This window comes from Coregonus lavaretus, assembly GCF_964263955.1.
Source record: "Coregonus lavaretus genome assembly, contig: HAP1_SCAFFOLD_2609, whole genome shotgun sequence".
Classification (NCBI taxonomy): Eukaryota; Metazoa; Chordata; class Actinopteri; order Salmoniformes; family Salmonidae; genus Coregonus; species Coregonus lavaretus.
The window spans coordinates 4751-31259 of NW_028166024.1; the positions used below are offsets into that span (position 1 = coordinate 4751).

The window sequence follows — 26509 nt, forward strand, 5'->3', positions numbered from 1 at the left end:
GTCGTCATCTTAAGTGGTGCTGTGACTTCTCTGATAAACCCCGACCCCAGCGGCCGGCTGTCTAGGGCATGAACAGGAAAGGGGGCTTCTACCGGCCGAAGGGGAATTCCTAACCTATAACAAAATTCACGATCAACAAAGTTCCCAGCAACACCTGAATCTACTAATGCCTTATGCTGGGAATGAGGTGCCACCTGTGGAAATCTCACAGGTATACTCATGTGACCAACAGAGAGCTCTGGGTAAGTGGGACGCCTACTCACCTGAAATGACTCCCCAGTGCGTGACCTGTTGTCCCCTCTCCCAGGAGACCCTCCCCAGCACCTAGCCGCAGTGTGTCCTCCACGGCCACAGTTGGTGCAGGGGACGGCCCCCCTCGGGTTCTCTCTCCTCCTCTCCCTAGCGCCAGCACCCCCGAGCTCCATGGGAACCGGCTCGGAGGTGCTGGAGGGTGGAATGGACGACCCCCACTCGGGACGTCCGCGGGTAGCCAGCAGGGTGTCGAGACAGATGGAAATGTCCACCAACTGGTCGAAGGATAGGTTGGTGTCCCTGTAGGCCAGCTCACGACGAACGTCCTCTCGTAGGCTACACCGGTAATGGTCGATGAGGGCCCTATCATTCCACCCCGCATCCGCCGCTAGAGTCCGGAACTCCAGGGCGAACTCCTGTGCACTCCTCTTCCCCTGTCGGAGGTGGAACAGACGCTCCCCCGCCGCCTTCCCCTCAGGTGGATGATCGAACACAGCCCTGAAGCGGCGGGAGAACTCCGCGTAGGTGATGGTGGCGGCGTCTATTCCCCTCCATTTGGCGTTGGCCCACTCCAACGCCTTGCCGGATAGACAGGAGATGAGGGCGGAGACGCTCTCGTATCCCGAGGGCGCCGGGTGTATGGTGGCCAGGTAGAGTTCCACCTGCAGGAGGAACCCCTGACACCCAGCTGCAGAACCATCATATGCCCTCGGGAGCGAGAGCCGAATGCCACTGGGTTCCGGTGCTGGGAGAGGAGGACTGGCCGATGGTGATGGTAAGGTGTGCGAAGGCGTGCGCACCTCTCCCGTAACCAATCGGCGCAGCGTGTTGGACACCTCGTTCATGGCGGCCCCAAGTTGCCGGATCATGGTGTCTTGGTCGCTGATCCGATCCTCCAGTGACTTGGGGGCCGCCGCTGCTCCTGCTGACTCCATAAAGGGGTGTGTTGTTCTGTCAATGGCTAAGGTTAATGTGTGTGGGAGTCAGGCGCAGGACACCGAAGCTTAGTCCAACAAAGTTTACTAGTGCAAACCAAAGCACAATACAATGAACGGCCTCAAACAATAAACAGAGGCAAGCGATTACGCAAACTGTGCGTAAACCAATAAAACAATAAACAGAGAGAAACACGCAGCACTAACGGACAGGCGAATAACAACACACAAACTAACCAACACCAAACAGGCAACTTATAGGACACACAATTAGACACAAACAGACACAGGTGCAACAGACAGACAAAAGCAATCAAACATAGAAACATTCAACGGTGGCAGCTAGTACTCCGGGGACGACGAACGCCGAAGCCTGCCCGAACAAGGAGGAGGAGCAGCCTCGGCAGAATCCGTGACACTTTCCCAGTCATGGAGGACAGAAACATGCAGCTGTGCACCTCACTGAAGACCACTACTGAATTGGGGGTAGGGAGGATATTGTGGCAGTAAATACATTTATGACAGGTTAGGGTTAGGCAGGATATTCCATGTCAGACTCTTTAATGCCACTTTTCTCAACATCATAGACCCCAAAGGATGTTAATTAACCCTTTTTAAGCTCATATGACTTGTAATATTTTGATAGAGGGCTGAAAACCTCAGCCAAATGGGTTACAATTGACAATTTCTATCTAGATATCGCCTCTTCCACAGATCGCAGGTTAGGGTATATATTCTGTCAGACTTTTCAATACCACTTATCTCAACATATTAACACCCCAAAGGATGCCAGGTCAAGCTGTTTCTCGTAAGAAAAAACCAACATGTACAGAAATACAGTGATGAAAAAAAGCAGAAGTCCATTTTATAAAAAAGCATGAGTAAAAACACTGTCTAAGCTCTGTCCCACTCCCAAAAGAATATGACCCAGGAATACACTGGGTATGTACCACACCGCTCATTCAGCTCTCCTCTCCTTCTTTCCTCTCCTTCTCCTCTCCTCTCTCAGCTCATCCTCCACTCTCACCCCAATCTAGGTCAAGTGAGGGCCGAAGGAGAGTGTGTTGAGAGACCTGCTGCTGACTGTCAGGCAGTGAGTGATGCGGAGGGCCGAAGGAGAGTGTATTGAGAGACCTGCTGCTGACTCTCAGGCAGTGAGTGATGCGGAGGGCCGAAGAAGAGTGTATTGAGAGAGCACAACAGCTATTGGCTGAGTCACGGGAGCGAGAGGAACGAGAGCATTACGCGCGTTGTTAGAACTTTTTACCAGTTGTAGGTAAGATATTTAGATTCTCATTATGGAGACACCTATTTCCAACCCTTTTCCCATTAAACATATTCATACGCTACAACTGATGCATGTCAAGAAATAATGGAGACAAAGCATTGGAAAACGATTCTGAGGTGGTTTAAACTGCATTCTAATGTTGACTGCTTAAAGAAAACAGTATCAAGTGAAGCGCTTTATGCATGCTCAGTTCTTGGGTCTCGGGGGCTGCCAGAGTGGAACTTTGAAATGGAAGTTATGGAACTCCTTCGCGTGGTTCTTATTATGGGGGAAAATCCTCAATGAAACTGACATTAAATGAGGAGAATGATACATTTGCCTCTGTTGGCCATCAAGTAGCCTATTAATGTATATGCCATTATAGGCTACCATTTGATACAATACATATGTTGAAATGACGATATCACTCAATTAGTGCCACTTGTGTAGCCTACCTGGAGCTGAAAAACCTATTTAATAAGTAGCCTATAACTTCAGTTTGTTGTTGTTGTAGACTTGTGTTATTATGCAATTATTAATGGACATTTTTAGTTAATTAAATTGGAAATTATCAAAGCCGATCAGTTGTTAGAACGCATTAGATTGATGGTAACAGTAGTCAGATTAGGCTATAGGTAAAACAAATTCTAAAAAATAAACACTGGCTGTTGTTGACAAGCATATTTAGTTCATATACATATTATTAACATTTAAATCAGTGATTGGTAACCAGTTTATAATAGTAATAAGGCACCCCGGGGTTTGTGTATATGGCCATATACCATACCCCATTGTGCCTTATTGCTTAATTATAGCAGTTAAACGAGTTAAATCAACATCCATTGATGGAAAATGATCTGGCGATTTTAATTAGGGCGTATTATCTTTTCTCTTGCCACATATTCAAATTCCTTTATTATGTTATGTCATAGCTCGCAATAATTATTATTTTGAGGAAACTCGAATTTTGCTTCTAAAGCCGTTACAAGTTACTATGATATTCCTTCTTAATTGGCTTGATAACATTATGGAAAAAGGGTTTATTGTATAATTATGGCAAGTCCTCTCTTGCTGTGAAAAAAAAAACGGGGCTAGTATTAAGCCTTTTGTACAGGTTTTGAGTTGTCTTTGGGCTAGAAATGTAGCTTCACCTGGCAACCCTGCCTCTGTGGCATACTGTATCTGACACGAAGCCGGCGCAGAAGAGTGTTATGGGTGGAAGATGGCACAATGATTCCATCTGTTGGTAAATGTTAATTACTGCAACTCTAGTATTTTACCGGTGTACTTGAGATACCTGGATGTATTGCAATAAACTGAACAAGACTGGTTACTCGCATCAATGCCTCTGTCTCGTCATTTAACATTCAAACAAAGAGTGGGAGATCTCAGCTTAATGCACGATACTTGTACGGCTCCGGTTAACTTGAATAAAGAAGTACTTATGTTTTAAAGAACAGTTGTTTTCTTTAGTATTTCTTAGACAAGAAGATACAACATGGTACCAGGAGTGAAATAACTCGCCTTTGACTCATCCATCATCGAGTTTTGGTCGAAAATGCTGAACGCCGCCAAGAGGCTTCACGTCAACTAGCTAACTTGACTAACGTTAGCTAACTAGCCACTGGGCTAACGAGACTGAGGTAAAAATAACCACGCCGGAGCTAACGCCAGTGCTAGCTGGCTAATGACATGGAGCAGCTAAAGCCTCCAACAGAACTGAAACTGAACGGCAACGTTGAAGAGCAATGGAAGCGGTTCAAGCAGCGTTTCACCCTCTATCTGACGGCGATAGGAGCGGCTGGAAAAGACGACGCACAGAAGGTCGCACTATTTCTCACAGTCTAGGACACCATTGATGTCTACAACAGCTTTCAGCTAATGGATGAAGAGCAAGCAGATTATGAACTGGTATAAATCAAATTTCTGTCTTTTTGAACTCCCAGAATAAATTATTATGGACTTGAATCTGAAATGTCAGTGGTGTAATTTCAGTCAAATTGCAGACTTTCTGATATGAGAGAATTGTCATGGGGTTGAGAGACAAGGGGCTGAGAGAAGTTATTTGGTGAGAATGAATTGACACTAGAAAGAGCGATACAAATGTGTCAAGCTAGAGAGGTGACTCAGAGTCGCATACGGCCAATGGACAACTTCAGGGAACCAGCGCTCCTGCAGCAGCTGTGGAGGAGAGCACAGACCTTGCCAGTGCAGAAAGGAGTGTTACAACTGTGGCATGAAGAACCCCTTCTCACTCAAATGCAGGCAGCGGAGACAACAAAATACTGTACACTCTGTCAACGAGGGCCAGGACAACAGTGGTGACAACGAGTACAGTGAGGGGTCTTTGGGTGACCTCTTTGTGGGAACAGTCGCACTTGCAGGACCAGACGAGGACTGCTACCTACAAGACTAATGGAACTGATATTGTGTTCAAACTTGACACTGGAGCACAGGTCAACATCATTCCAGAGACTGAATTGTTACGGTTACAGGTAAAACCAGTGGTCTTCAGGGACATGCAGGTTGGTGCTGGAGGTATATGATGAATCTCACAAGGTTCCGTTTGTCATAGTAGAGGGAGAAACAACACCCATCATTGGGTTAAAGTCATGTAACTTACTGGGTCTAGTGAAATGGGTTCATATGGTGAAATGACTAATGTTGAGGATGCATATGTTGTGTTTTTCAGGGAATAGGAAAACTCAAGGTGCAGTACAAAATGGAGTTAGATCAGCCAAATAGACCAGTGATCCATGCACCTAGAAAGGTACCATTATCACTAAGAGACTAGCTAAAAGCAGAGCTGCTGAGGCTAGAGTCCTTAGATATCCTAGACAAAGTAGAAGAGACTACTGAATGGGTCCACTCACTAGTAATAGTTGAGAAGGAAGACGGCTCGCTCAGACTGTGTATGGATCCAAAAGAGCTAAACAAGCATGTAAAAAGGGAACACTTTCAGCTGCCTACCAGAGGGGAGATATTCAGGGACATAGCAGGGGCTAAATACTTCTCAAAGCTAGACGCCTCTTCAGGGTTTTGGCAGATCAGTCTAGACAAGGAGAGTACAAGGCTTTGTACTTTCAATACTCCTTTTGGTAGCTAGTCATTTAAAAGGCTCCCGTTTGGTCTCACTTCAGCACCAGAAGTCTTTCACAGGACAGTCCAACAGATATCTGAGAGTGTGTCAGGCACCACAGTGTCCATTGATGATGTGCTAATATGGGCTCAGACTCTTGAAGAGCACACCACCAGGTTGAAAGCAGCACTTGATCTAGCCAGAGATAATGGGCTAAAGCTAAACGCAGACAAATGGGAATTCAGAAAGACAGAAATAACCTTCTTGGGTGAAAAACTAACATGTGAAGGTGTTCAGACAGACCAGAGCAAAGTGACAGCCATCAAGAACATGCCACTGCCTACAGATCAAGAGGACGTACAAAGGTTCTTAGGGATGGTTAACTATGTGGGCTAATTTGTTCCTAATCTGGCAACTCACACTAGTCAGATGAGAAGTCTACTGTGTAAAACTACAGAGTGGTGTTGGAACAGTAATCACCAGAAAGAGTTTTGAGGAGCTCAAGGCATTGATCATGCATGCTCCAGTACTTTGGTTCTATGATAAAAAGCTCAAAACCTAAATCTCAGCAGATGCCTCTAAAGCAGGTTAAGGTGCAGTGTTGTTACAGCAGTATGGCACTAGATGGCGCCCAGTTGCATATGCCTTCAGGGCTCTGACAACTTCTGAGTGTAACTATGCTCAGATTGAGAAAGAGGCATTGGCACTGTCATATGCATGTGAGAAATTCAGTGTGTTTATCCGTGGTAAAACAGTGTGGGCTGAAACAGATCATCAACCTTAAGTTACTATTGTAAAGAAGGGTCTAACACACACACCACCAAGGGAACAGACTGTTTCTATAACTTCAGAAATATGACTTGCAACTCGAGTACAGGCCAGGGAAAGAATTGTTAGTGGCAGACACATTGTCCAGAGCTTTTGACAGCTCAGAACCAAACTAGATATAGGAGCAGGATGTAAACCTTATCAGAAAGAGTTGCCCAGTCTCAGATGAAATGTGGACAGTTATTTCACGTGCTACTGCAGAAGATGAGTGTTTGCAAAAGGTGATTCAAGCCATAACATGCAGGTAGTCTGTATAAGCTATACCATACCCTTATGGTCAATACAGGGATGAGCTATCTGGACTTGATGGAATTCTGTTTAAGGGTTCAAGAATTGTGATACCAAGTGTGTTACAGAAAAACATTCTGATCAAAATACACTAGGACCATCTAGGAATGGAAAAGTCAAAAAGCAGTGTTATTCTGGCCCAAGATGAATGCTGATATAGAGCAGACACTTACAGCCTGTGAAACATGCCAGAAATACAGGTCAAAACAGCAAAGAGACGATGTTGGTTGAGGAAAAAATCTATTGAGACCATGGGGCAAAGTAGGAATAGACACTGGCTGGAATGCGGTTTTAACCAATCAGCATTCAGGATTAGACCCACCCGTTGTATAATGATGGACTATTACTCTCATTACCCATAGAGCTTTGCTGAAGGACACTACTGCTAGTCAGGTGATAACTCACATTAAGTCATTCTTTGCTCGTCATGGGGTCGCAGAGGTAGTCCATACGGACAACGGTTCAGCTGTTCAGCTTTCAGTGATTTTGCTAAACTGTACGGGTTCAAGCATGTCACATCCAGCCCACTGTACCCACAGTCTAATGGGTTAGTCGAGAACGGTGACAAAACAGTGAAACTACTGCTTGAGAAAGCTCTCGACTCAGACAGATCCATATCTAGCTTTGTTAAACTACAGGGCTACTCCACAAAAAAATGGTCTGTCTCCTGCAGAGCTGTTGTTCAACAGGAAACTCAAAACTAGGTTGCCAGTACTCCTAGAAACAGAGAAGCATGACAAGGTGATTCTTAACCAACGGAGAGAAAAGACTGAACAGAAAAGGTACTATGACAAAGGGTCCAAGGTGCTCAGTGCACTCAGTCCAAATGATAGGGTGAAAATGCATGATGGGAAAACATGGAGCGCTGAGGCCAGTGTGGTGAAAACAGTGGCAACCAGGTCATATGATGTAATGACACCTGAGGGAGTTACATACAGGAGAAATAGGAGACACTTGGTACATGTACCTGAGTGTGAGCAAATCATCAAAGTCCTCAGCCACCCTAGCCACGGCCTGTTCACCCCGCTACCATCCAGAAGGCAAGGTCAGTACAGGCGCATCAAAGCTGGGACCGAGAGACTGAAAAATAGCTTCTATCTCAAGGCCATCAGACTGTTAAATAGTCACCACTAGCAGTAACCTGCCCTGAACTTTAGTCACTGTCACTAGATGGCTACCATCCGGTTACCCTACCCTGCACCTTAGAGGCTGCTGCCCTATGTACAGTGAGGGAAAAAAGTATTTGATCCCCTGCTGATTTTGTACGTTTTCCCACTGACAAAGATATGATCAGTCTATAATTTTAATGGTAGGTTTATTTGAACAGTGAGAGACCAGGTTTGGACACATCTCAGGAGGGATTTTGTCCCACTCCTCTTTGCAGATCTTCTCCAAGTCATTAAGGTTTCGAGGCTGACGTTTGGCAACTCAAACCTTCAGCAATGACAATGACCCAAAACACACGGCCAAGGCAACAAAGGAGTGGCTCAAGAAGAAGCACATTAAGGTCCTGGAGTGGCCTAGCCAGTCTCCAGACCTTAATCCCATAGAAAATCTGTGGAGGGAGCTGAAGGTTCGAGTTGCCAAACGTCAGCCTCGAAACCTTAATGATTTGGAGAAGATCTGCAAAGAGGAGTGGAACAAAATCCCTCCTGAGATGTGTGCAAACCTGGTGGCCAACTACAAGAAAAGTCTGACCTCTGTGATTGCCAACAAGGGTTTTGCCACCAAGTACTAAGTCATGTTTTGCAGAGGGGTCAAATACTTATTTCCATCATTAAAATGCAAATTAATTTTTAAAAATTTTGACATGCGTTTTTCTGGATTTTTTTGTTGTTATTCTGTCTCTCACTGTTCAAATAAACCTACCATTAAAATTATAGACTGACCATGTCTTTGTCAGTGGGCAAACGTACAAAATCAGCAGGGGATCAAATACTTTTTTCCCTCATTGTATGTATACTGTGTATAAATATATATTTATACTCCGGACTCCAACATTGCTCGTCCTAATCTTTTTATATTTCTTAATTCCATTCCTTTACTTTTTAGATTAGTGTGTATTGTTGTGTATTGTAACGTATTAATGCACTGTTGGAGCCAGGAACACAAGCATTTCGCTACACCCGCAATAACATCTGCTAAATATGTGTATGTGACCAATAAAATTGTATTTGATTAGATTTTTGAAAGTGTTCCATAATTCTCAATCCATGTTGCGTCTTGCCTAAGAACAGCCCTTAGCCGTGGTAGTGTATATTGGCCATATACCACACCTCCTCAGGCCTTATTGCTGAATTAGAACATTTAAGTGTATTATAAGGCCTCTCTCTCTTCCTCCATTCCTCTAACCCCTCCCTCCCTCCTTTTAACCCCACCCCTCTGGCAGAACCAGGAATTCCATCCCCCTCCCACAAACTCTCTTCTGAGGAAACGAAACTGATCTGAGTCTCTGTGTCGTCTGTCTGTGTGAGAGTGAACAACCGTCCAAATGGCTCAGCAGGGAGTTCTGCTGGACCAGGACCAGTTCTGTTGTTCTGTCTGTCTGGATCTACTGAAGGAGCCGGTCACCATCCCCTGTGGACACAGTTACTGTAGGAGCTGTATTGAGGGCTGCTGGGATCAGGATGTTCTGAAAGGGGTCTATAGCTGTCCTCAGTGCAGAGAGACCTTCACTCCAAGGCCTAATCTGAGGAAAAATAACATGTTGGCTGAGTTGGTGGAGAAACTGAAGAAGACAGGACTCCAGGCTGCTCCCCCTCCTGCTCTGTGCTATGCTGGACCTGGAGATGTGGCGTGTGATTTCTGCACTGGGACCAGAAAGCAGAAAGCCCTCATGTCCTGTCTGGTGTGTCTAGCCTCTTACTGTGAGACTCACCTCCAACCTCACTATGAATTTCCTGGTTTCAAGAAGCACAAGCTGGTCAAAGCCACCGCACAACTACAGGAGAAGATCTGCTCTGATCATGACAAACTACTGGAGGTTTACTGTCGTACCGATCAGCAGTGTATCTGTTATCTGTGTACAATGGATGAACATAAAGGCCATGATACAGTGTCAGCTGCAGCAGAGAGGACTGAGAAACAGGTAAGACCAGAACAACTTGTTGGTGACTGTCTGATAAACAAAGAATTAAAGATACAGTAGGAACTAAGGCTGTTTGAATATGAGATCATTCAAATGAAATCGATCCTCATCAGAACAAATATGAACACAAAGTATATTGAGTTTGCTCCAAATGTATCACAATTTTCTGAAGTCAAACACTAGTATCATTCCGAATGTCCTTTTAGGAGTTCAAAGTTCAGTCTCAACCCCTTGATACATGTACATCTACCATAAAAACTATAATCATTCACATAGCAACATATAAATATCATATTGTAAATGGACCATCAATTTTTTAGACCTTCCTCTCTATGGGCCCTATGTCACATTACTATACTATTGATCTACTGGACAAATAAAGCTTGATAGCTCATTGAAGAGTGATTATCCACAGAGGCAGCTGGGGATGAGTCAGCAGAAGGTCCAACAGAGATTCCAGGAGAGAGAGAAGGAGCTGAAGGAGCTCCAACAGGCTGTCGAGTCTCTCAAGGTGAGTATTGTTGACCAGAGGAGACACACCATTTCACATCTCTCCTCCAGTCAGAGAGAGAGAGAGAGAGAGAGAGGGAGAGAGGCCCCCATCCAATCCGACTGACCCCGCTGTTGGGAACCGGCTGTCTGGCCCTTTCAGAGAATATACTGCTTAATGTAACCGGCGGGATATGAACCCGGGTCTACTGAGGGAGAAAATAACATCTTGACCGTTACACCAAGAGGACATTCCCTATTGGGCTGAGGGCCGACACTGATTTTGAAGTCGCAGACGGGGCTACCTCATCACGTAACCATGACTGACTCATGTCCCCTATATGTAACTGTGTTGCTTCCGTCCCTCTCCTCGCCCCTACCTGGGCTTGAACAAGGGACTCTCTGCACACATCGACAACAGTCACCCTCGAAGCACCGTTACCCATCGCTCCACAAAAGCCACGGCCCTTGCAGAGCAAGGGAAACAACTACTTCAAGGTCTCAGAGCGAGTGACGTCACCGATTGAAATGCTACTAGCGCGCACCGCTAACTAGCTAGCCATTTCACACCGGTTATGTATACATTAACATGAAGCACTCGCTCTCTCTCTCAATTTAATTCAAAGGGCTTTATTGGCATGGGAAACATATGTTTACATTGCCAAAGCAAGTGAAATAGATAATAAACAAAATGTTCAAAGGAATAGAGACATTTCACATGTTATAATTCAAGTGCAAACAGAGTGAGCCATTCGCCAGACTGAGTTCTGGAGGTGAAATGGAAATGAATGAGGGAGAGTTAAGTGAGGTAGAAGGTGTGGTGATGAGCTCAGAACCAGAGCCTGGCATTAATGGACATGATAAAGAAGAATCTGGTGCAGTAGGAGTTACATTGTTGTAGAAAGTGGATCCATACCTTTTGGCAGATCCATTTGTGGTTTCAGGGTGTGTGGGAAAGGAGTTGGGTGCAGTTTAATCAGTGAAGGTAACTTTTATGATGAGTTTCTGGTATGGAGAAGTTCAGGATGTAAGAGAGAGCAGTCGACACTCAGCTGGAAGTTTGATTTATGTTTATTTCAGTAATGGATCACATAATAAGACAAACGTGCTGACTTCCTTACCACATCTTTCAACTTATATAATGCCCTTCCAACCTACTTTTATCGTACCCAGTTGCTAACTATTACTAACTGCCACTCACTTCCTACATATCATTCCTCTCCTTGGTGTCGTGTGACACCCTAGCCAGGCCATTCCATCACGTACCCATCCTAATATTAGCACCAGTGGCCCCCAATCTATCTTGGCAAACTGACCTTCTATTCCTCACTCGTGACACCACTAACACATGGTGTGTCCTTGTCCTGTGTCCACATACAGCTTATGAGTTGCGCATACATTAATGAATGTTGCATTACAAATCATCATTACAGTAACCTGTAGGGAATTGTGATATTTGTGACCAGATGGAGTGGGCGCTCCGTGTCACGCAACTTGGGTCAAGATCTGTTTCTTGCTTTGCTCTTAGGAACAGGGCACCATTGAAAGGAGTGATTTCTGGGATAGCGTTAAGTGTGGTGGTGGAGCAATTCAAGTTGAAGCTTCTTGGTGTTTGTGATGCCCGCCGTTTGGTGCGACGCAGACCCGGTGGTGAGCGTGGTGAAACAGAGGAGTCACTGTCAGTCCTTTTGAGTTTTGTGTCTATCTGACAAATTCATGTTAGGATATATCAGTTATCCTGTTAGAGCTTTTGTGCCGAAACCACTGCGGTATTTCAGGTGCAACGTTTGTCATGTTGCAGCAGTTTGTAGGAGGGAGATTCCAAGATGCTGATTCTGTACGTTTGCCCACTGACAAAGAAATTATCAGTCTATAATTTTAATGGTAGGTTTATTTGATCAGTGAGAGACAGAATAACAACAAAAAAATCCAGAAAAACGCATGTCAAAAATATTATAAATTGATTTGCATTTTAATGAGGGAAATAAGTATTTGACCCCCTCTCAATCAGAAAGATTTCTGGCTCCCAGGTGTCTTTTATACAGGTAACGAGCTGAGATTAGGAGCACACTCTTAAAGGGAGTGCTCCTAATCTCAGTTTGTTACCTGTATAAAATACACCTGTCCACAGAAGCAATCAATCAGATTCCAAACTCTCCACTATGGCCAAGACCAAAGAGCTCTCCAAGGATGTCAGGGACAAGATTGTAGACCTACACAAGGCTGGAATGGGCTACAAGACCATCGCCAAGCAGCTTGGTGAGAAGGTGACAACAGTTGGTGCGATTATTCGCAAATGGAAGAAACACAAAATAACTGTCAATCTCCCTCGGCCTGGGGCTCTACGCAAGATCTCACCTCGTGGAGTTGCAATGATCATGAGAACGGTGAGGAATCAGCCCAGAACTACACGGGAGGATCTTGTCAATGATCTCAAGGCAGCTGGGACCATAGACACCAAGAAAACAATTGGTAACACACTACGCCGTGAAGGACTGAAATCCTGCAGCGCCCGCAATGTCCCCCTGCTCAAGAAAGCACATATACATGCCCGTCTGAAGTTTGCCATTGAACATCTAAATGATTCAGAGGAGAACTGGGTGAAAGTGGTCAGATGAGACCAAAATGGAGCACTATGGCATCAACTCAACTCGCCGTGTTTGGAGGAGGAGGAATGCTGCCTATGACCCCAAGAACACCATCCCCACCGTCAAACATGGAGGTGGAAACATTATGGTTTGGGGGTGTTTTTCTGCTAAGGGGACAGGACAACTTCACAGCATCAAAGGGACGATGGATGGGCCATGTACCGTCAAATCTTGGGTGAGAACCTCCTTCCCTTGGCGAGGGCATTGAAAATGCGTCGTGGAAGGGTATTCCAGCATGACAATGACCCAAAACACAAGGCCAAGGCAACAAAGGAGTGGCTCAAGAAGAATTACATTAAGGTCCTGGAGTGGCCTAGCCAGTCTCCAGACCTTAATCCCATAGAAATCTGTGGAGGGAGCTGAAGGTTCGAGTTGCCAAACGTCAGCCTCGAAACCTTAATGACTTGGAGAATGACTTAGTGGTCCTCTGTAGCTCAGCTGGCAGAGCACGGCGCTTGTAACGCCAAGGTAGTGGGTTCGATCCCCGGGACCACCCATACACAAAAATGTATGCACGCATGACTGTAAGTCGCTTTGGATAAAAGCGTCTGCTAAATGGCTTATTATTATTATTATTTATTATTATTGAGAAGATCTGCAAATAGGAGTGGGACAAAATCCCTCCTGAGATGTGTGCAAACCTGGTGGCCAACTACAAGAAACGTCTGACCTCTGTGATTGCCAACAAGGGTTTTGCCACCAAGTACTAAGTCATGTTTTGCAGAGGGGACAAATACTTATTTCCCTCATTAAAATGCAAATCAATTTATAACATTTTTGACATGCGTTTTTCTGGATTTCTTTGTTATTCTGTCTCTCACTGTTCAAATAAACCTACCATTAAAATTATAGACTGATCATTTCTTTGTCAGTGGGCAAACGTACAAAATCAGCAGGTGATCAAATACTTTTTCCCCTCACTGTATATCTTTAAGGATATGTATTGGTGCATTTAAATAAACATCTGTATGTGCCTTTCTGGAGGAGGCAGGGAAAAAATTGTCATTAGCTTATTGGGTTAGGTTGAAAGGCTGAAAGGAGTGATTTCTGGGGTAGCATTAAGTGTGGAGGTGGAGCAATTGAAGTTTAAGCTTGTTGGTGTTTGTGATTCCCGCCGTTTGGTGCAACACAGACCCGGTGGTGAGCGTGGTGAAACAGAGGAGTCACTGTCAGTCCTTTTGAGTTTTGAGTCTTTACCCGATAAAGTCATGGTAGGATATATCAGTTATCCTGTTAGAGCTTTTGTGGCGAATCCACTGTGCTGATTCAGGTGCAACGTTTATGGTAATGTTGCAGTAGTTTGTAGGAGGGAGATTCCAAGATGTGGGAGGTGTGCAGGAGGGCATGGGATAGAGGATTGTGTAGTTTCGGTGGATAAAGTTGTGTGTCAACTGATGGGATGCCCATGTTGCTGGGGATTGGAAGTGTCCGGTGCGAGAGAGGCAGGTTGAGGTGGCTAGTACAGAGTAGTGCAGAAGGTGTCATATGCTGAGGCAGTGAAGAAAGTAGAGGAGGATGGGTCAAGGGTGAGAGATCCTGAGAGGATCCCTGTGAGTAGTAGATCTGTACCAGCACAGAGGGATAGGCCAACGAGTGATATATGCTTCAGTAAAGATAGCTTCTTAGTGTTCATAGCAATGGTTATCAACTGTACCGCAGAAATGGAACGTAAATCACAGAAAATAGATGTTGTGGTGGCAGCTGCAGAGAAGTATTTGGGCATACAAGATTAGACTTCAGAAGAGTTACAGGGTGTGTTGAGTGGTGGTGTCCCGTCCTCCCAGGCCGTTGGCATGGTGCAGGATCAGATAGGGTCAAAGTAGTGGAATGGGGTAATGGGTATTCAATGTGTAGGGTTAGTTGGAAGGGTGTTTTTTTAAATTATAGTTTCCCCTTTTCCCATTTTGTATCACCAAGTAAAATAGATTTATATTATAGTCCAGTAGGGGCGGTAATGCAACATATTGGATACCAACCGCCGTTAAACTCCAAAGAAGAAGAACCGTTATATTATGGCTATGTACAGTGTTGTAACGATGTCTCTGTCTCTCTCATTCCATCACTTTCACGGTAGTTGGTTGTGTGGGTCTCTGGTTATGAATGGGGTGCTGACAGACAATCGTTGATGGATATTTATAGAGCTCTGATCAGGACGACAATTGATTTCGGGTGTATAGTTTATGGAACAGCGGCAAAGACAGAATCCAGTATAAAGCTTTAAGGATATGTATTGGTGAATTTAAATCAACATCTGTATGTGCCTTACTGGTGGAGGCAGGCGAGATGCCTTTGGATATACAACGTAAAAATTGTCATTATCTTATTGGGTTGAAAGGCTGTGAGGTTGAGCATCCCACTGCTACTGTTCTAGATGACTGTTGGGAATATACTAGTAGACAAGGCAGTGGTTTTGGTTGGACAGTTGGAAAGCTTGCTGATGAGAGTGGTTTGAGGGAGTTGGAGGTTGGCCCTTCTGTGGTGATAGGGGATGTTCCTCCATGGTTACTCCCAGACCCTGTTCTTGATCTAACCTTGGTAGAAAAAAGGAAAGATTGGTCAGAAGTCAGTGATATAGGGAAACTGGTTGACAATTAAATTGTTAGAATTTTTTATGGACCCAGAATTATAGTATACTCAGATTCTCTGCCTGTATTGAATAGTTTATCATCTGGTAAATCTAATAGGAGTGACCTGCTATTGGAGGTATTCATGTTATTATGGAGAATTGAGAGAATGGGTGTAGTAGTGAGATTCTGCTGGGTCCCAGCACATTCGGGTGTGGAAAGGAATTAAATTGTAGACCAGTTAGCTAAAAGAGCTTTGAAATGAGATATAATTTATATTAATGTTCCACTGGGTAGAGGTGAGGCCAAATGTAAGATCAGAGCAATTTTGATAGATGTGTGGCAGAAGAGATGGTACTCTGAACACAAGGGCCGGCATTTATATGAATAGTTTACAGTTTTACAGAAAGGTCGATGGACCAAGATTAAAAGGTCAGATTAGGAAGGAAGAGGTGGTGTTTACTCAATTGCGCTTAGGACATTGTACATTGATCTCGTCATTACATCTGGTTGGCAAGCATGGGAATGGTTTGTGTCTGGGGGGTACGGTTGATGAAACGGTGGAGCATGTGTTGTTATATTGTTGTAAGTATGTTTAAGAGAGATAAAGATTGAAATGTAGGGTCATTGAGGTTGGACGGGGTTGGGGGGGTTTGGAAGGGATTTTGGGGATGGGGAGGGTCTATTAGAAGTTAGTAGGGCTCTTCTTTATTTTCTCAGAAGTAGGAGGATTTAGAAATGATGGAAACCGTGATTGACCACACACTCCAGCACAGTAGGTGGCGGCATGCACCTTTAACATTGGTTTGTGGACCGCCATTATATCATAGAAGAAGAAGTTGGTTGTGTGATAGTTTTGTGGTTTGTGAGGAGGGCTACTATTCTTTTTTCTTTTGGTTCTTACGTATTTTCGGAATTTATTTTCTCATGGTGGAGGATTTGTTTATTGGTTTCCACTGTTTATCGTTTAGAGTTGAGGGGGGAGTAGGGGTAGTTTGTTAGGGCGGCGTGATGGCCTCAACCGAGTGGAGAAGAAACCCTGTTGCTTCGGGTGCGTTCCGAAGAAAGGTGTCGAGGAAGTTTTGCTCATGGTCGGCGAACAGGTTGGAGCAGAACATCTGCACTCTGCATCCAGAATGAACAAGGCGGTGGTTGTGTTAATGAAAAAGGTTTGTCTTGTTGCGAGTGGGATTTTTGTGAGGGGTGTGTTGGTGCAGATGTCGCCTCTTTCGATAAGAGTTGTGGTGGCTAATCTGCCTCCGTTTATTGCTTACGAACAGACCGCAAGGAGTTGGTTAGTTTTGGTAAATTTAAAAATAAAGTGGTTTTCGTGTGCTCTCGGCTGGGTGCCAAGCGGAATCCGTTAAACGTGTCTCTTTTCGTAGACAAGTGTTTGTTTCTTAACAAACTCTTGGTTATGCAGGGAAGGGGTGGAACGCAGGGTTTGCTAGCACAGATAGTTTTGGGTGTTTCTAGTGTGGGGATGTAGGGCATAATGCTAGTGCAGAAAAGCACGACCAGCCGGCAGCCGGGGCTAGGACTAGGCTGGACACAATACATTTTGAACGCCTTTTTCTGATAAAACTACTTCATTGAATCCGCCATGGAGCCCAGTTTCATAATATTACCATATGTCCCTGTTGCTTGCAGTAGTTTAGAAATAACAGGGCATGTTTCACCCTGCCATCTCCTATTAGTTGTATTGAGCTCTGTGGCACCAACTCGCCTAATGAAAGTTATATTCCCAGCCCATTGTTCAGCGTCACAATGCCAGCTTCACTATTGTTGGTAATGAGACCAGCCCGTATTAACATTGTAGCTTTACCTCAGGTAACTTATTATTAACAAGGTTATGACTACTTGGTGAGCAAACTCACTGTTCACCTGGGTACATGTTGTGGTGACCCACAGTGCTACATATGGTTGGCGCATAGCAATCAAACAATTAACATTTTCTGGTCACAGTTAATCATATTTTCTTTCAGAAAAAGGTGTATAACCTAAACAAAACGCATATCCGTCCTCTTTTTCAAGATGTGGCCGATTTAAACAGCCAGAATACATTTTTTAAATTAAGAAATAACCTTAAAACATTTTTTTTACATTTATTGTTTCTATATTACTGCTGGGTAATTTGATATGCGTCGAAATCTGTAAGTTCGTTGGCATTGAATTGAGCTAATGCTGCGCAGGTTCACTGAGTTGTAAACTAAATGGATAGGTGTAGCTCATTGATTTATAGATCTGACACAGTTGCTACCTCAGATAATGAGCCTAGCAAGTGTCGTGAATGAGGTATGTAGTACCCACAGAAGGCCACAGGGAGGAGCAAGAGAGCTATAAACCTATTCATTTTTTTTGCTTTAAATACCCTAAACCTAACAATCAATCAATCAAATGTGTTTATAAAGTCCTTTTTATATCAGCAGATGTCACAAAGTGCTATACAGCAACTCTAACCCTACTTATAACCTATTTTAGCCTTAACTCTAACCCCTAACCCTAATTCTAGGGGAGGGTAACCTAGAACACGTTTAGAAACTATTTTAGTAATAATTTTATGTTAGTAAATACCATTATAGTACTAAATGGCATTTATTGTTATTTTTTAAATAAAACCTATGTAATCTTTATTAGTCATTTTATTATATGTATTATTGCAAGGCAGAACACTTGATAAACAACACATTAGTTTAATTTGTTTAATGTGGTTTGAACTGGGTGTGACCTAGTAACCTCTATGTGAAAGTCCAGCAATTGGCATGTCATAGGTGGGGCAGGTTTGAGACTGATCTCCAGAATTAATAAGAAAAATACACTTTATTTCTCAGCTGCCTCACCAATGTCTTTACGTGAATTAATAACTTTTAATTGCTAAATATTTCCAATAGATGGCTGCATAAGACCACAAAGCATCAGTTATAGGCTACAAGCATAAAATAGCATGCAACCAAAGACTATGTCCTATGATTTTCTAAAAAGGTCACTCATTACTTTACAGTTAGCTATATATCTCGTATTAGGCCTGTGTTGCTTTTGGGAGAGCAACAAAATATCAACTCTATCAGGTATTGAACAACGGCCAAATAATCACTAGTCATATGTGCTAACCTCAACCCTAGTAAACATCCATTATGACATCATCTTAACATCTCATATATTCCAGCCCACCAATAAATCATGCAACCATCGCGGTTAGTAATTTTACCTCAACATGCCCCTCGCTTGTGCTAGAAGGCAGAGTGCTCGCTGCCGCTGACGGCACAAGCTTTTTGTGGGGTTTGTTGAGTTGGCTACTTGTTCGAGAAGGCAGAGTGTCTCTGTGCTGGTTGATGAATTTGACAATGAATGTACTAGAAAAATACATTTTTGTCGACCAGAGGTGACTGAATTAATGTTCGCGCTTTTTGATAATCGTTATAGTAATGAGGAATAATTTTAAAACATGAGCATAAAAACAGGTAATAATAAACATGAATCATCATTATATTACTTCACAGTAATGTGTTTTCAGTCCTTCCTCTTGCGTTAGCAGTGTGGAAAGGGACAGTAAAAAGCTCAGGCAGGAGTTTTCCTCTGAGGGTCTTTTGCTGTCATTCGTGGTCTTATGCTGCCATCTATTGGAATTATTTAGCAACTGCAGTAGTACTGAATAAAGTTTATATCCTTACTAAGTGTATCCTTACTAAAGTAGTATTTACTCAAAATTGCTAAATATAAAATGTTCTAGTTCATTTGATCACTTACAACCATAAAATAACAATTCATAGCATAACAAACAATGAAACTGACATAAACCAAAAACACCATACATTTAGTTAATTATATAAAAAATAATATATATATTTAGATGGGTGACATTATCTGCCAAAGTAACACCCCCTTAAGATATACACAGACACTGGACACACACTGAAAATGAGCTTTCTATATAAATCTGGTAGCTCTCAAAAGAGCCTTTGCTTTGCTGAGCAGTTAGTTTTCAGGAGTGTGCTGCCTGCCTGCCTTCAGAGGAGTCTGTCTGGGAATAATGTAAAGTTAATAAGTTATTGCCACGCTTTCACAGAGGCCTAGTTTACATTTACATGTGAGTCATTTAGCAGACACTCTTATATAATAATAATAATAATAATAATAATAATAATAATAATAATATCTTATATAGAACGATTAGGGTTAAGTGCCTATATCTGTCGATGTATAAGGGTACAGATTTCTCACCTAGTCGGCTCGGGGATTCGAACCAGCCACCTTAATTCGCTAGATTAACAGCGTCTGCTAAATGACTCACATGTAAATGTAAACTAAATGTAAACAATCCACAAAAAGGCAAATGGTCGTAGATAAATGGTCAGCTGGTTAAATAAAAGACTGCTCTTAGAACTTTCAGACTGCCATTGTTTTGGGAAATAGGGACATGTCGGTCTATTTCACCAATTATGTCAAATATATGTATTAATTTTAATGGTTTGAAGTTCTACATCATTTTAATCAAGATAACCTATTATGTCTAATGATGTAAGTTTGGGCGCATATTGCTGGTGGTTAAAACGTCCCAAAAACAACATGTACTCCAGGAACTCTGAGGTCGTCCCATTGTTTCCTTTCGGGGAATTATAGGTATGTCTCTTTATTTCACAAAATAACTCACAATGGTATATTTCAAGTCAGACTCCATTTAAATGAGGATAATCTCCTCTTTCTAATGACATCAGGTTGGGCAGTGTACTCTGCTGTCATCGATTGCTAGACCAGAAATAGTCAGAAGTTTAAAAATAAATCCTACTTCCTGGTAATACAGACATAAGCACACTTGGCACCATTGAGGTGTGGATGTTTACTTTCTACACCAGTTGTTATTTATTACTTATTTTTTTCTGTTTCGTTCTAAGAACAGATTGTAGTGGTAAAATAAAAAGGTAGACATTTTTTGGTGCCATTTAGGGAAAATTGAATTCTAAGGATCATTCCAGTCAGAAGAGGCTCAGTGATGGTTCGCTTCAATTCATTTGCTTTGGCCTCAGGCTAGTGTTCCAGCTCAGCCAATGCTCTTTGCCCGTTTTACAGCCTTCAGTGAATTTTGACTTGTTCTATTGTCCAGCCTACTAGGACTCAGGGGGCAGAGGCTGGGTCTAGCTCTGCTAGTGGGCAGGCTACTGGAGGGGGTACCAGGAGGGAGGAGAGTAGAGCAGGGTCAAGTGGTGGTGGTACCAGGAGGGAGGAGAGTAGAGCAGGGTCAAGTGGTGGTGGTACCAGGAAGGAGGAGAGTAGAGCAGGGTCAAGTGGTGGTGGTACCAGGAAGGAGGAGAGTAGAGCAGGGTCAAGTGGTGGTGGTACCAGGAAGGAGGAGAGTAGAGCAGGGTCAAGTGGTGGTGGTACCAGGAAGGAGGAGAGTAGAGCAGGGTCAAGTGGTGGTGGTACCAGGAAGGAGGAGAGTAGAGCAGGGTCAAGTGGTGGTGGTACCAGGAAGGAGGAGAGTAGAGCAGGGTCAAGTGGTGGTGGTACCAGGAAGGAGGAGGGTAGAGCAGGGTCAAATGGTGGTGGTACCAGGAAGGAGGAGAGTAGAGCAGGGTCAAGTGGTGGTGCGCAGGCCGTGGAGAAAGCGGTGGTGGGGAGGGTTGCAGCTGGGCTACATGAGCTGAGGCAGGTTTCTGTAGTAACAGAGACTCCGGTGGGCGAAGGCTTGGTGGGCTCATCCCAGGAAATATTGCCTGTCATTGGGGAAGAGGCTCTGATCAGGGGGGAAGTGCAGCGGGGCAGAGACTGGGGAGGAGGAGGACGGTACCGTGCCAATGGAGGAGGAGGAAGAGGGGGGAGGTGAGTCTGCGGGAGCGGAGGACAAGGCGTCTCGTTTTCAGACGGCTCATTGGATCCAGAGCTGACAGCCAGTCAGGCTGAGGGCCCAGTATATATGGTGAGATAACTTTCTAGGTTCCTGATGGAGACTAAAGGGGAAAAAGAAGGTTCTGCTGGAGTCTTATTTGATTGATCCTGGAAGGTTTGTAAGCTCAGTACAACACGTGATGAAGAATGAGGGGTTTAGTATCCTCTCACCCAGGAAGCGGTATAGACTGAGAAAATGGGTCATGGGTTCTTAAGGGCATGTCTTCAGAATCTGCTTAAATTGATGTTTTTTTCTGGCATGGATTGTGGTGATTTCCCTCCCACCTCTTATGGAGATTTCACGGTTAGACTTCCTTAACATGAACGGCGGCAAAGACTGGGGGAATATGTAAACCAAAAACATTTAAATGCCATGGCAGAAATCTTAGTGCAGGGGTAGCAAAAGAGGTGTGTAAGGGTAGGTTGTTAGTGTTTAGAGCCCAAATAATGACCTTGTCTTTGCTTTCATAAATGTGTCTGCACCTGGTCCTCTGTAGCTCAGCTGGTAGAGCACGGCGCTTGTAACGACAGGGTAGTGGGTTTGATTCCCGGGACCACCCATACACAAAAAAATAAAATATATATATATGCACGCATGACTGTAAGTCGCTTTGGATAAAAGCGTCTGCAAAATGGCATATTAAATTATAGTACAGGGCTCAGTTCTCTGTTTCACCAGAGCGGTTGGAAAAACAGAGTGGGGAAACCAAGAAAATCCCTTGTTTTACGTTTGTCTGATGGGTGGGTAACTTCTGTTATGGGGAGATGAGGGAGCCTGATGGGTGGGTAACTTCTGTTGTGGGGAAATGAAGGAGCCTGATGGGTGGGTAACTTCTGTTGTGGGGAGATGAGGGAGACTGATGGGTGGGTAACTTCTGTTGTGGGGGAGATGAGGGAGCCTGATGGGTGGGTAACTTCTGTTGTGAGGAGATGAGGCTTTGGAGTTGTACTCAGATTTATAGAGGGCAGAACTCTGTGGTCCTCTGTAGCTCAATTGGTAGAGCATGGTGCTTGTAATGCCAGGGTAGTGGGTTCGATCCCCGGGACCATCCATATGTAAAAATGTATGCACATGACTGTAAGTCGCTTTGGATAAAAGCGTCTGCTAAATGGCATATTATTATTATTCTTATTATACTGGGTTTTCTCAGGTTCTGCTCACAGACCTTTCCAAACTCTCTCTGTCACAGATAAATCAAATAGACATTTCCCTGGCCTTTCACAAACTCTCAGCTGCTGTCTCTCAGACGGTCTGCCTGTGGATTTTTATAAAAAGTTCTGGGGAATTATTTTACAGTACGTGTGTTGTGTGAGTGCGTCGGGGTGGGGGAGCTGTCGCTAAGCTGTAGACGGGAGGCTTTGACTCTCCTGCCCAATAAAGGGGATTTGAGCGACTTAAAGAACTGGAGGCCTGTGGCATTGCTCTGTTTGGACTATAAGGTCTTTACCAAGGTCCTCGTTAACAGACTGAAGTCCCACCTGGACTCTATTGTACACAAGGACCAAACGTACTGTGTACCAGGACGCTCAAACACAGACAATCTGTTCATAATCAGGAGAAAGCCTTTGATAGGGTGGACCATGAATATCTGTTCAATGTGTTGTTTTGGTTGTGGGGAGAATTTTGTGGCCTGTTTCAAATGCTGTACGCTGGAGCTTAATGTATGGTCAAGGTGTGGGGAGGGCTCAGTAGGCCAGTCTGGGTAGGGAGGGGCATTCACCAGGGATGCCCTCTGTCAGGGCAGCTATACACTCTTGTTATTGAGCCCTTTCTGGGCCTGCTACGCAGGAGGCTACAGGGAGTGTGGGAGACAGGCATAGGGTTGGGGACAGGCATAGCAGTGTCAGCATGCGCTGATGACGTCCGAGGGGGCGTCTTCTGCTTAGGTAAACTGGGGCAAGAGTGAGGCTCTGTTATGTGGGGCATGGAGTGACAGGGCACCTCCGCAGCTTCCAGGGGGGTTGCAGTGGGGCTGTGAGTGGCTCAAGATGCTTGGGGTGTATCTGGGCTCGGAGGGTTGGGATAGGAAGAACTGGGAAGGAGTGTCACAAGCGGTGGTGTCGAGGCTGACGAAGTGGTGGCTCATCTCCCAAGTGGCATACAGAGGGACGGTGCTGATCATCAACAACTTGGTGGCATCCTCTCTATGGCTTAAATTGGCCATTCTCAACGCCCCCGGTGGTCTGCTTGTGGACCTGCAGCGCAAGTTAGTGCATTTTTTCTGGTCAGGGTGGCAGCGTTCTGACTCAGCAGCACAGAGGCTACTGTACCGTACGGAGGTGGGCTGGAGGGAACCAGCATGTGCTCTGTTGAGGAGGGCTGGTGGTTTGGGGCTGGATCAGCAGCTCTTCATCATGCGGCAGGAGAGACTCAATACAGCAGGGGTCTCTGATTTCTATGCTGCAGTACTTAGGGCTGGAGCAGCCTGAGGAGGGGCCACCACCGTTTCCACCACTGCAAGTGACAGCAGAGACTGGGGACTGGCAGGAGAGTCCGGAGGACTTACTGACTTTTAACACTCTGAGCTTAGTGGGAGTGAAGGGGCATCAGTGGCAGGGGGTTGTGGGGGCTGAGAGCATGGCAGGGTATAGGTGGAGGGTGCTCTATAAGCTCCCAGTGCTGGAAAGGTCAGGGGTCCTCCAGTGGAGGGTATTACATGGAGCCCTGGACACCAATAGCTGGTTGGCTCGGGTTGACCTGGGAGTTGGGGAGGGGTGTCCGTTTTCTGCAATGACAGACTGTTCATCATGTTTTTTCTGTGTTGCCAGGGTAATGCCATTACTGTTGACGCCTTAGGGTTGAGTTTGAGTTGTACAAATGATCAACAGTGTGGAGATGTTTCAGGAGGTATGGGGGCTCAGGGGGGCTGTCTGTACGGCTGGAGAGGAGGGGTTGGATGGACGGTTGGAATGTCGTGCTGGATGGTGTATTGTACTGTGGTGTTGGGTACTGGATAATGTGATTGTGTGGAGGTTGTGGTGGCACGCAATGTGTTTTTAGGAGGGGGGGTGTTAGTGTAATGAGGATGGCTCATTAAAGTAAGACAAGTCTCACTCTCTCTCTTAACAGCGCTCTGCACAGGCAGCAGTGGTGGACAGTGATAATATCTTTGCTGAGCTGATCCGCTCCATTGAGAGAAGGCGCTCTGAGGTGAAGGAGCTGATCAGAGCCCAAGAGAAGGCTCAAGTGAGTCAAGCTGAAGGACTCCTGGAGCAACTGGAGCAGGAGATAGCTGAGCTGAGGAAGAGAAGCACTGAGCTGGAGCAGCTCTCACACACAGAAGATCACATCCATTTCCTCCAGGTAACTAAACTGCCTTGATACATGTGATATGAAATTAAAACTCTGAATCATTTGGTTCTGCTCCCTCTCACTCTCTCTCTCTCGCTCTCTCTCCAGAGTTATCAGTCTCTCTCTCTCTCCAGAGTTATCAGTCTCTCTCCGGTACCAGTGTATCTTCAGACTTACCCAGCATCGTTGTCCATCCTCTTCAGTACTTTGGAGATGTGAGTAAGACTGTGTCTGAACTGAGAGAGAAACTAGAAAACGTCCTTCAAGGAGAATGGACCAAGATCTCCACTACAGGTGTGTTGAAAATAATAAGAACATCAACTTTAGACCATTGAAAGTTCCCTACTAGTCATACATGTGGAATATGGTATGATGATAACATTCTCTCTCTGTGAATGTGTTTGTGTGTCTGTAGTGAATATAGTGGATGTTGTATTGCCTCCAGAGCCCAAGACCAGAGAACAGTTCTTACAATGTGAGTCTCTTTATTCTGAAGTAACTAACAGTCTCTTTTTACTGACACTCCTAACAATCCCTCTAGAAATATATAGCAATAGTAGATCTAATCAAAGACTGGGTATCTATCTGACTCCTCATATTTCTCTGATTTGATCTCTGCTGTGCTCTAATCAAAGACAGGGTAGATACAGTATCTGACTTAACTTATTGTTCTAACTCCCCTCATTGGTCTCTGCTCTTCTCCCAGATTCCTGTCAGCTCACACTGGACCCAAACACAGCAGGCACACACCTCTCTCTGTCTGAAGGGAACAGAAAGGTGACCTATACAGGCCAAGTCCAACCATATCCTGACCATCCAGACAGATTCACCAACTACTTGATGGTTCTGTGTAGAGAGGGTCTGTCTGGACGCTGTTACTGGGAGGTGGAGTGGAGTGGGGACTGGGTTGTTACAGCAGTCTCATATAAAGACATCAGCAGAACAGAGACAGATGGTGGATTTGGATACAATGACAAGTCCTGGTGTTTAGTGTGCTCTAGTGGTAGTTATTTGTTCAGACACAATAATGTTGAGACTAAAGTATCAGGCCCTCAGTCCTCCAGAGTAGGAGTGTACCTGGATCACAAGGCAGGTACTCTGTCCTTCTACAGTGTCTCTGACACAATGACCCTCCTCCACAGAGTCCAGACCACATTCACTCAGCCCCTCTATCCTGGGTTTTGGCTCTCTGGGACTGCTGAGCTGGTTAAACTGTAGTAGGGTCCACATAGATACTAGTCATACTGGTGTAGTCTATAGCTGAGCTGGTTAAACTGTAGTAGGGTCCACATAGATACTAGTCAGGCTGGTGGTGATGGTCCCCAGATGTGATGATTCATTCTGCTCTGTTTTTATGTACAATGATTTGATTGATTTGATCTTCAGAAGATGTTATGAATTACAATTCAATGCATTCATATTTTTTTAATTGCAATGTTTTAATCTTATATATTCACATTAATCATGATGTATGCTGTTAATGTATGTTGGTTGTCATTCAGAACCATTCAAATGTTTTCTCAATTGGTTCTCTGTCTCAATGTAATTTTCCTCAGTATCATGGAACAGGTAGTGTTACTTACTTGCTAATTGAACTATATGGGCCAGTTTCCCGGACACAGATGAAGCCTAGTCCTAGACTAAAAAGCATGTTCAATGGAGATGTCCGGGAAACCGGCCCTAAGTTTGGCATCTTTTATTCTCCCGTACTGCTCAGTCAAGCAACATTAAACCTGTCCAGCAGGAGGTGCTATTAACCAAACAATAAAAACAGCAGATATCTTGACTTGCCACTCAGTATATCAGTAATGTTCAGAATTGTACTTTAATATCATTGGAGATTGATGGTCTTTTTAATCCACTACCCAGAGTCAGGAACAGATGAAGTTAGGTCTG

At 44.5% G+C, this 26509-nt stretch overlaps 1 protein-coding gene across 1 annotated transcript; it reads left to right on the plus strand.

Moving 5' to 3' along the window:
• The first annotated feature begins 9083 nt into the window (after window positions 1–9083).
• Window positions 9084–25908, plus strand: LOC311115192 (tripartite motif-containing protein 16-like). The gene is made up of 6 exons (XM_084190391.1): window positions 9084–9737; window positions 10153–10248; window positions 24392–24625; window positions 24748–24907; window positions 25029–25088; window positions 25320–25908. Exons 1-6 carry the CDS (start codon window positions 9141–9143, stop codon window positions 25829–25831), a joined length of 1659 nt encoding a protein of 552 aa, XP_084046517.1. The 5' UTR covers window positions 9084–9140; the 3' UTR covers window positions 25832–25908.
• Window positions 25909–26509: the final 601 nt, after the last annotated feature.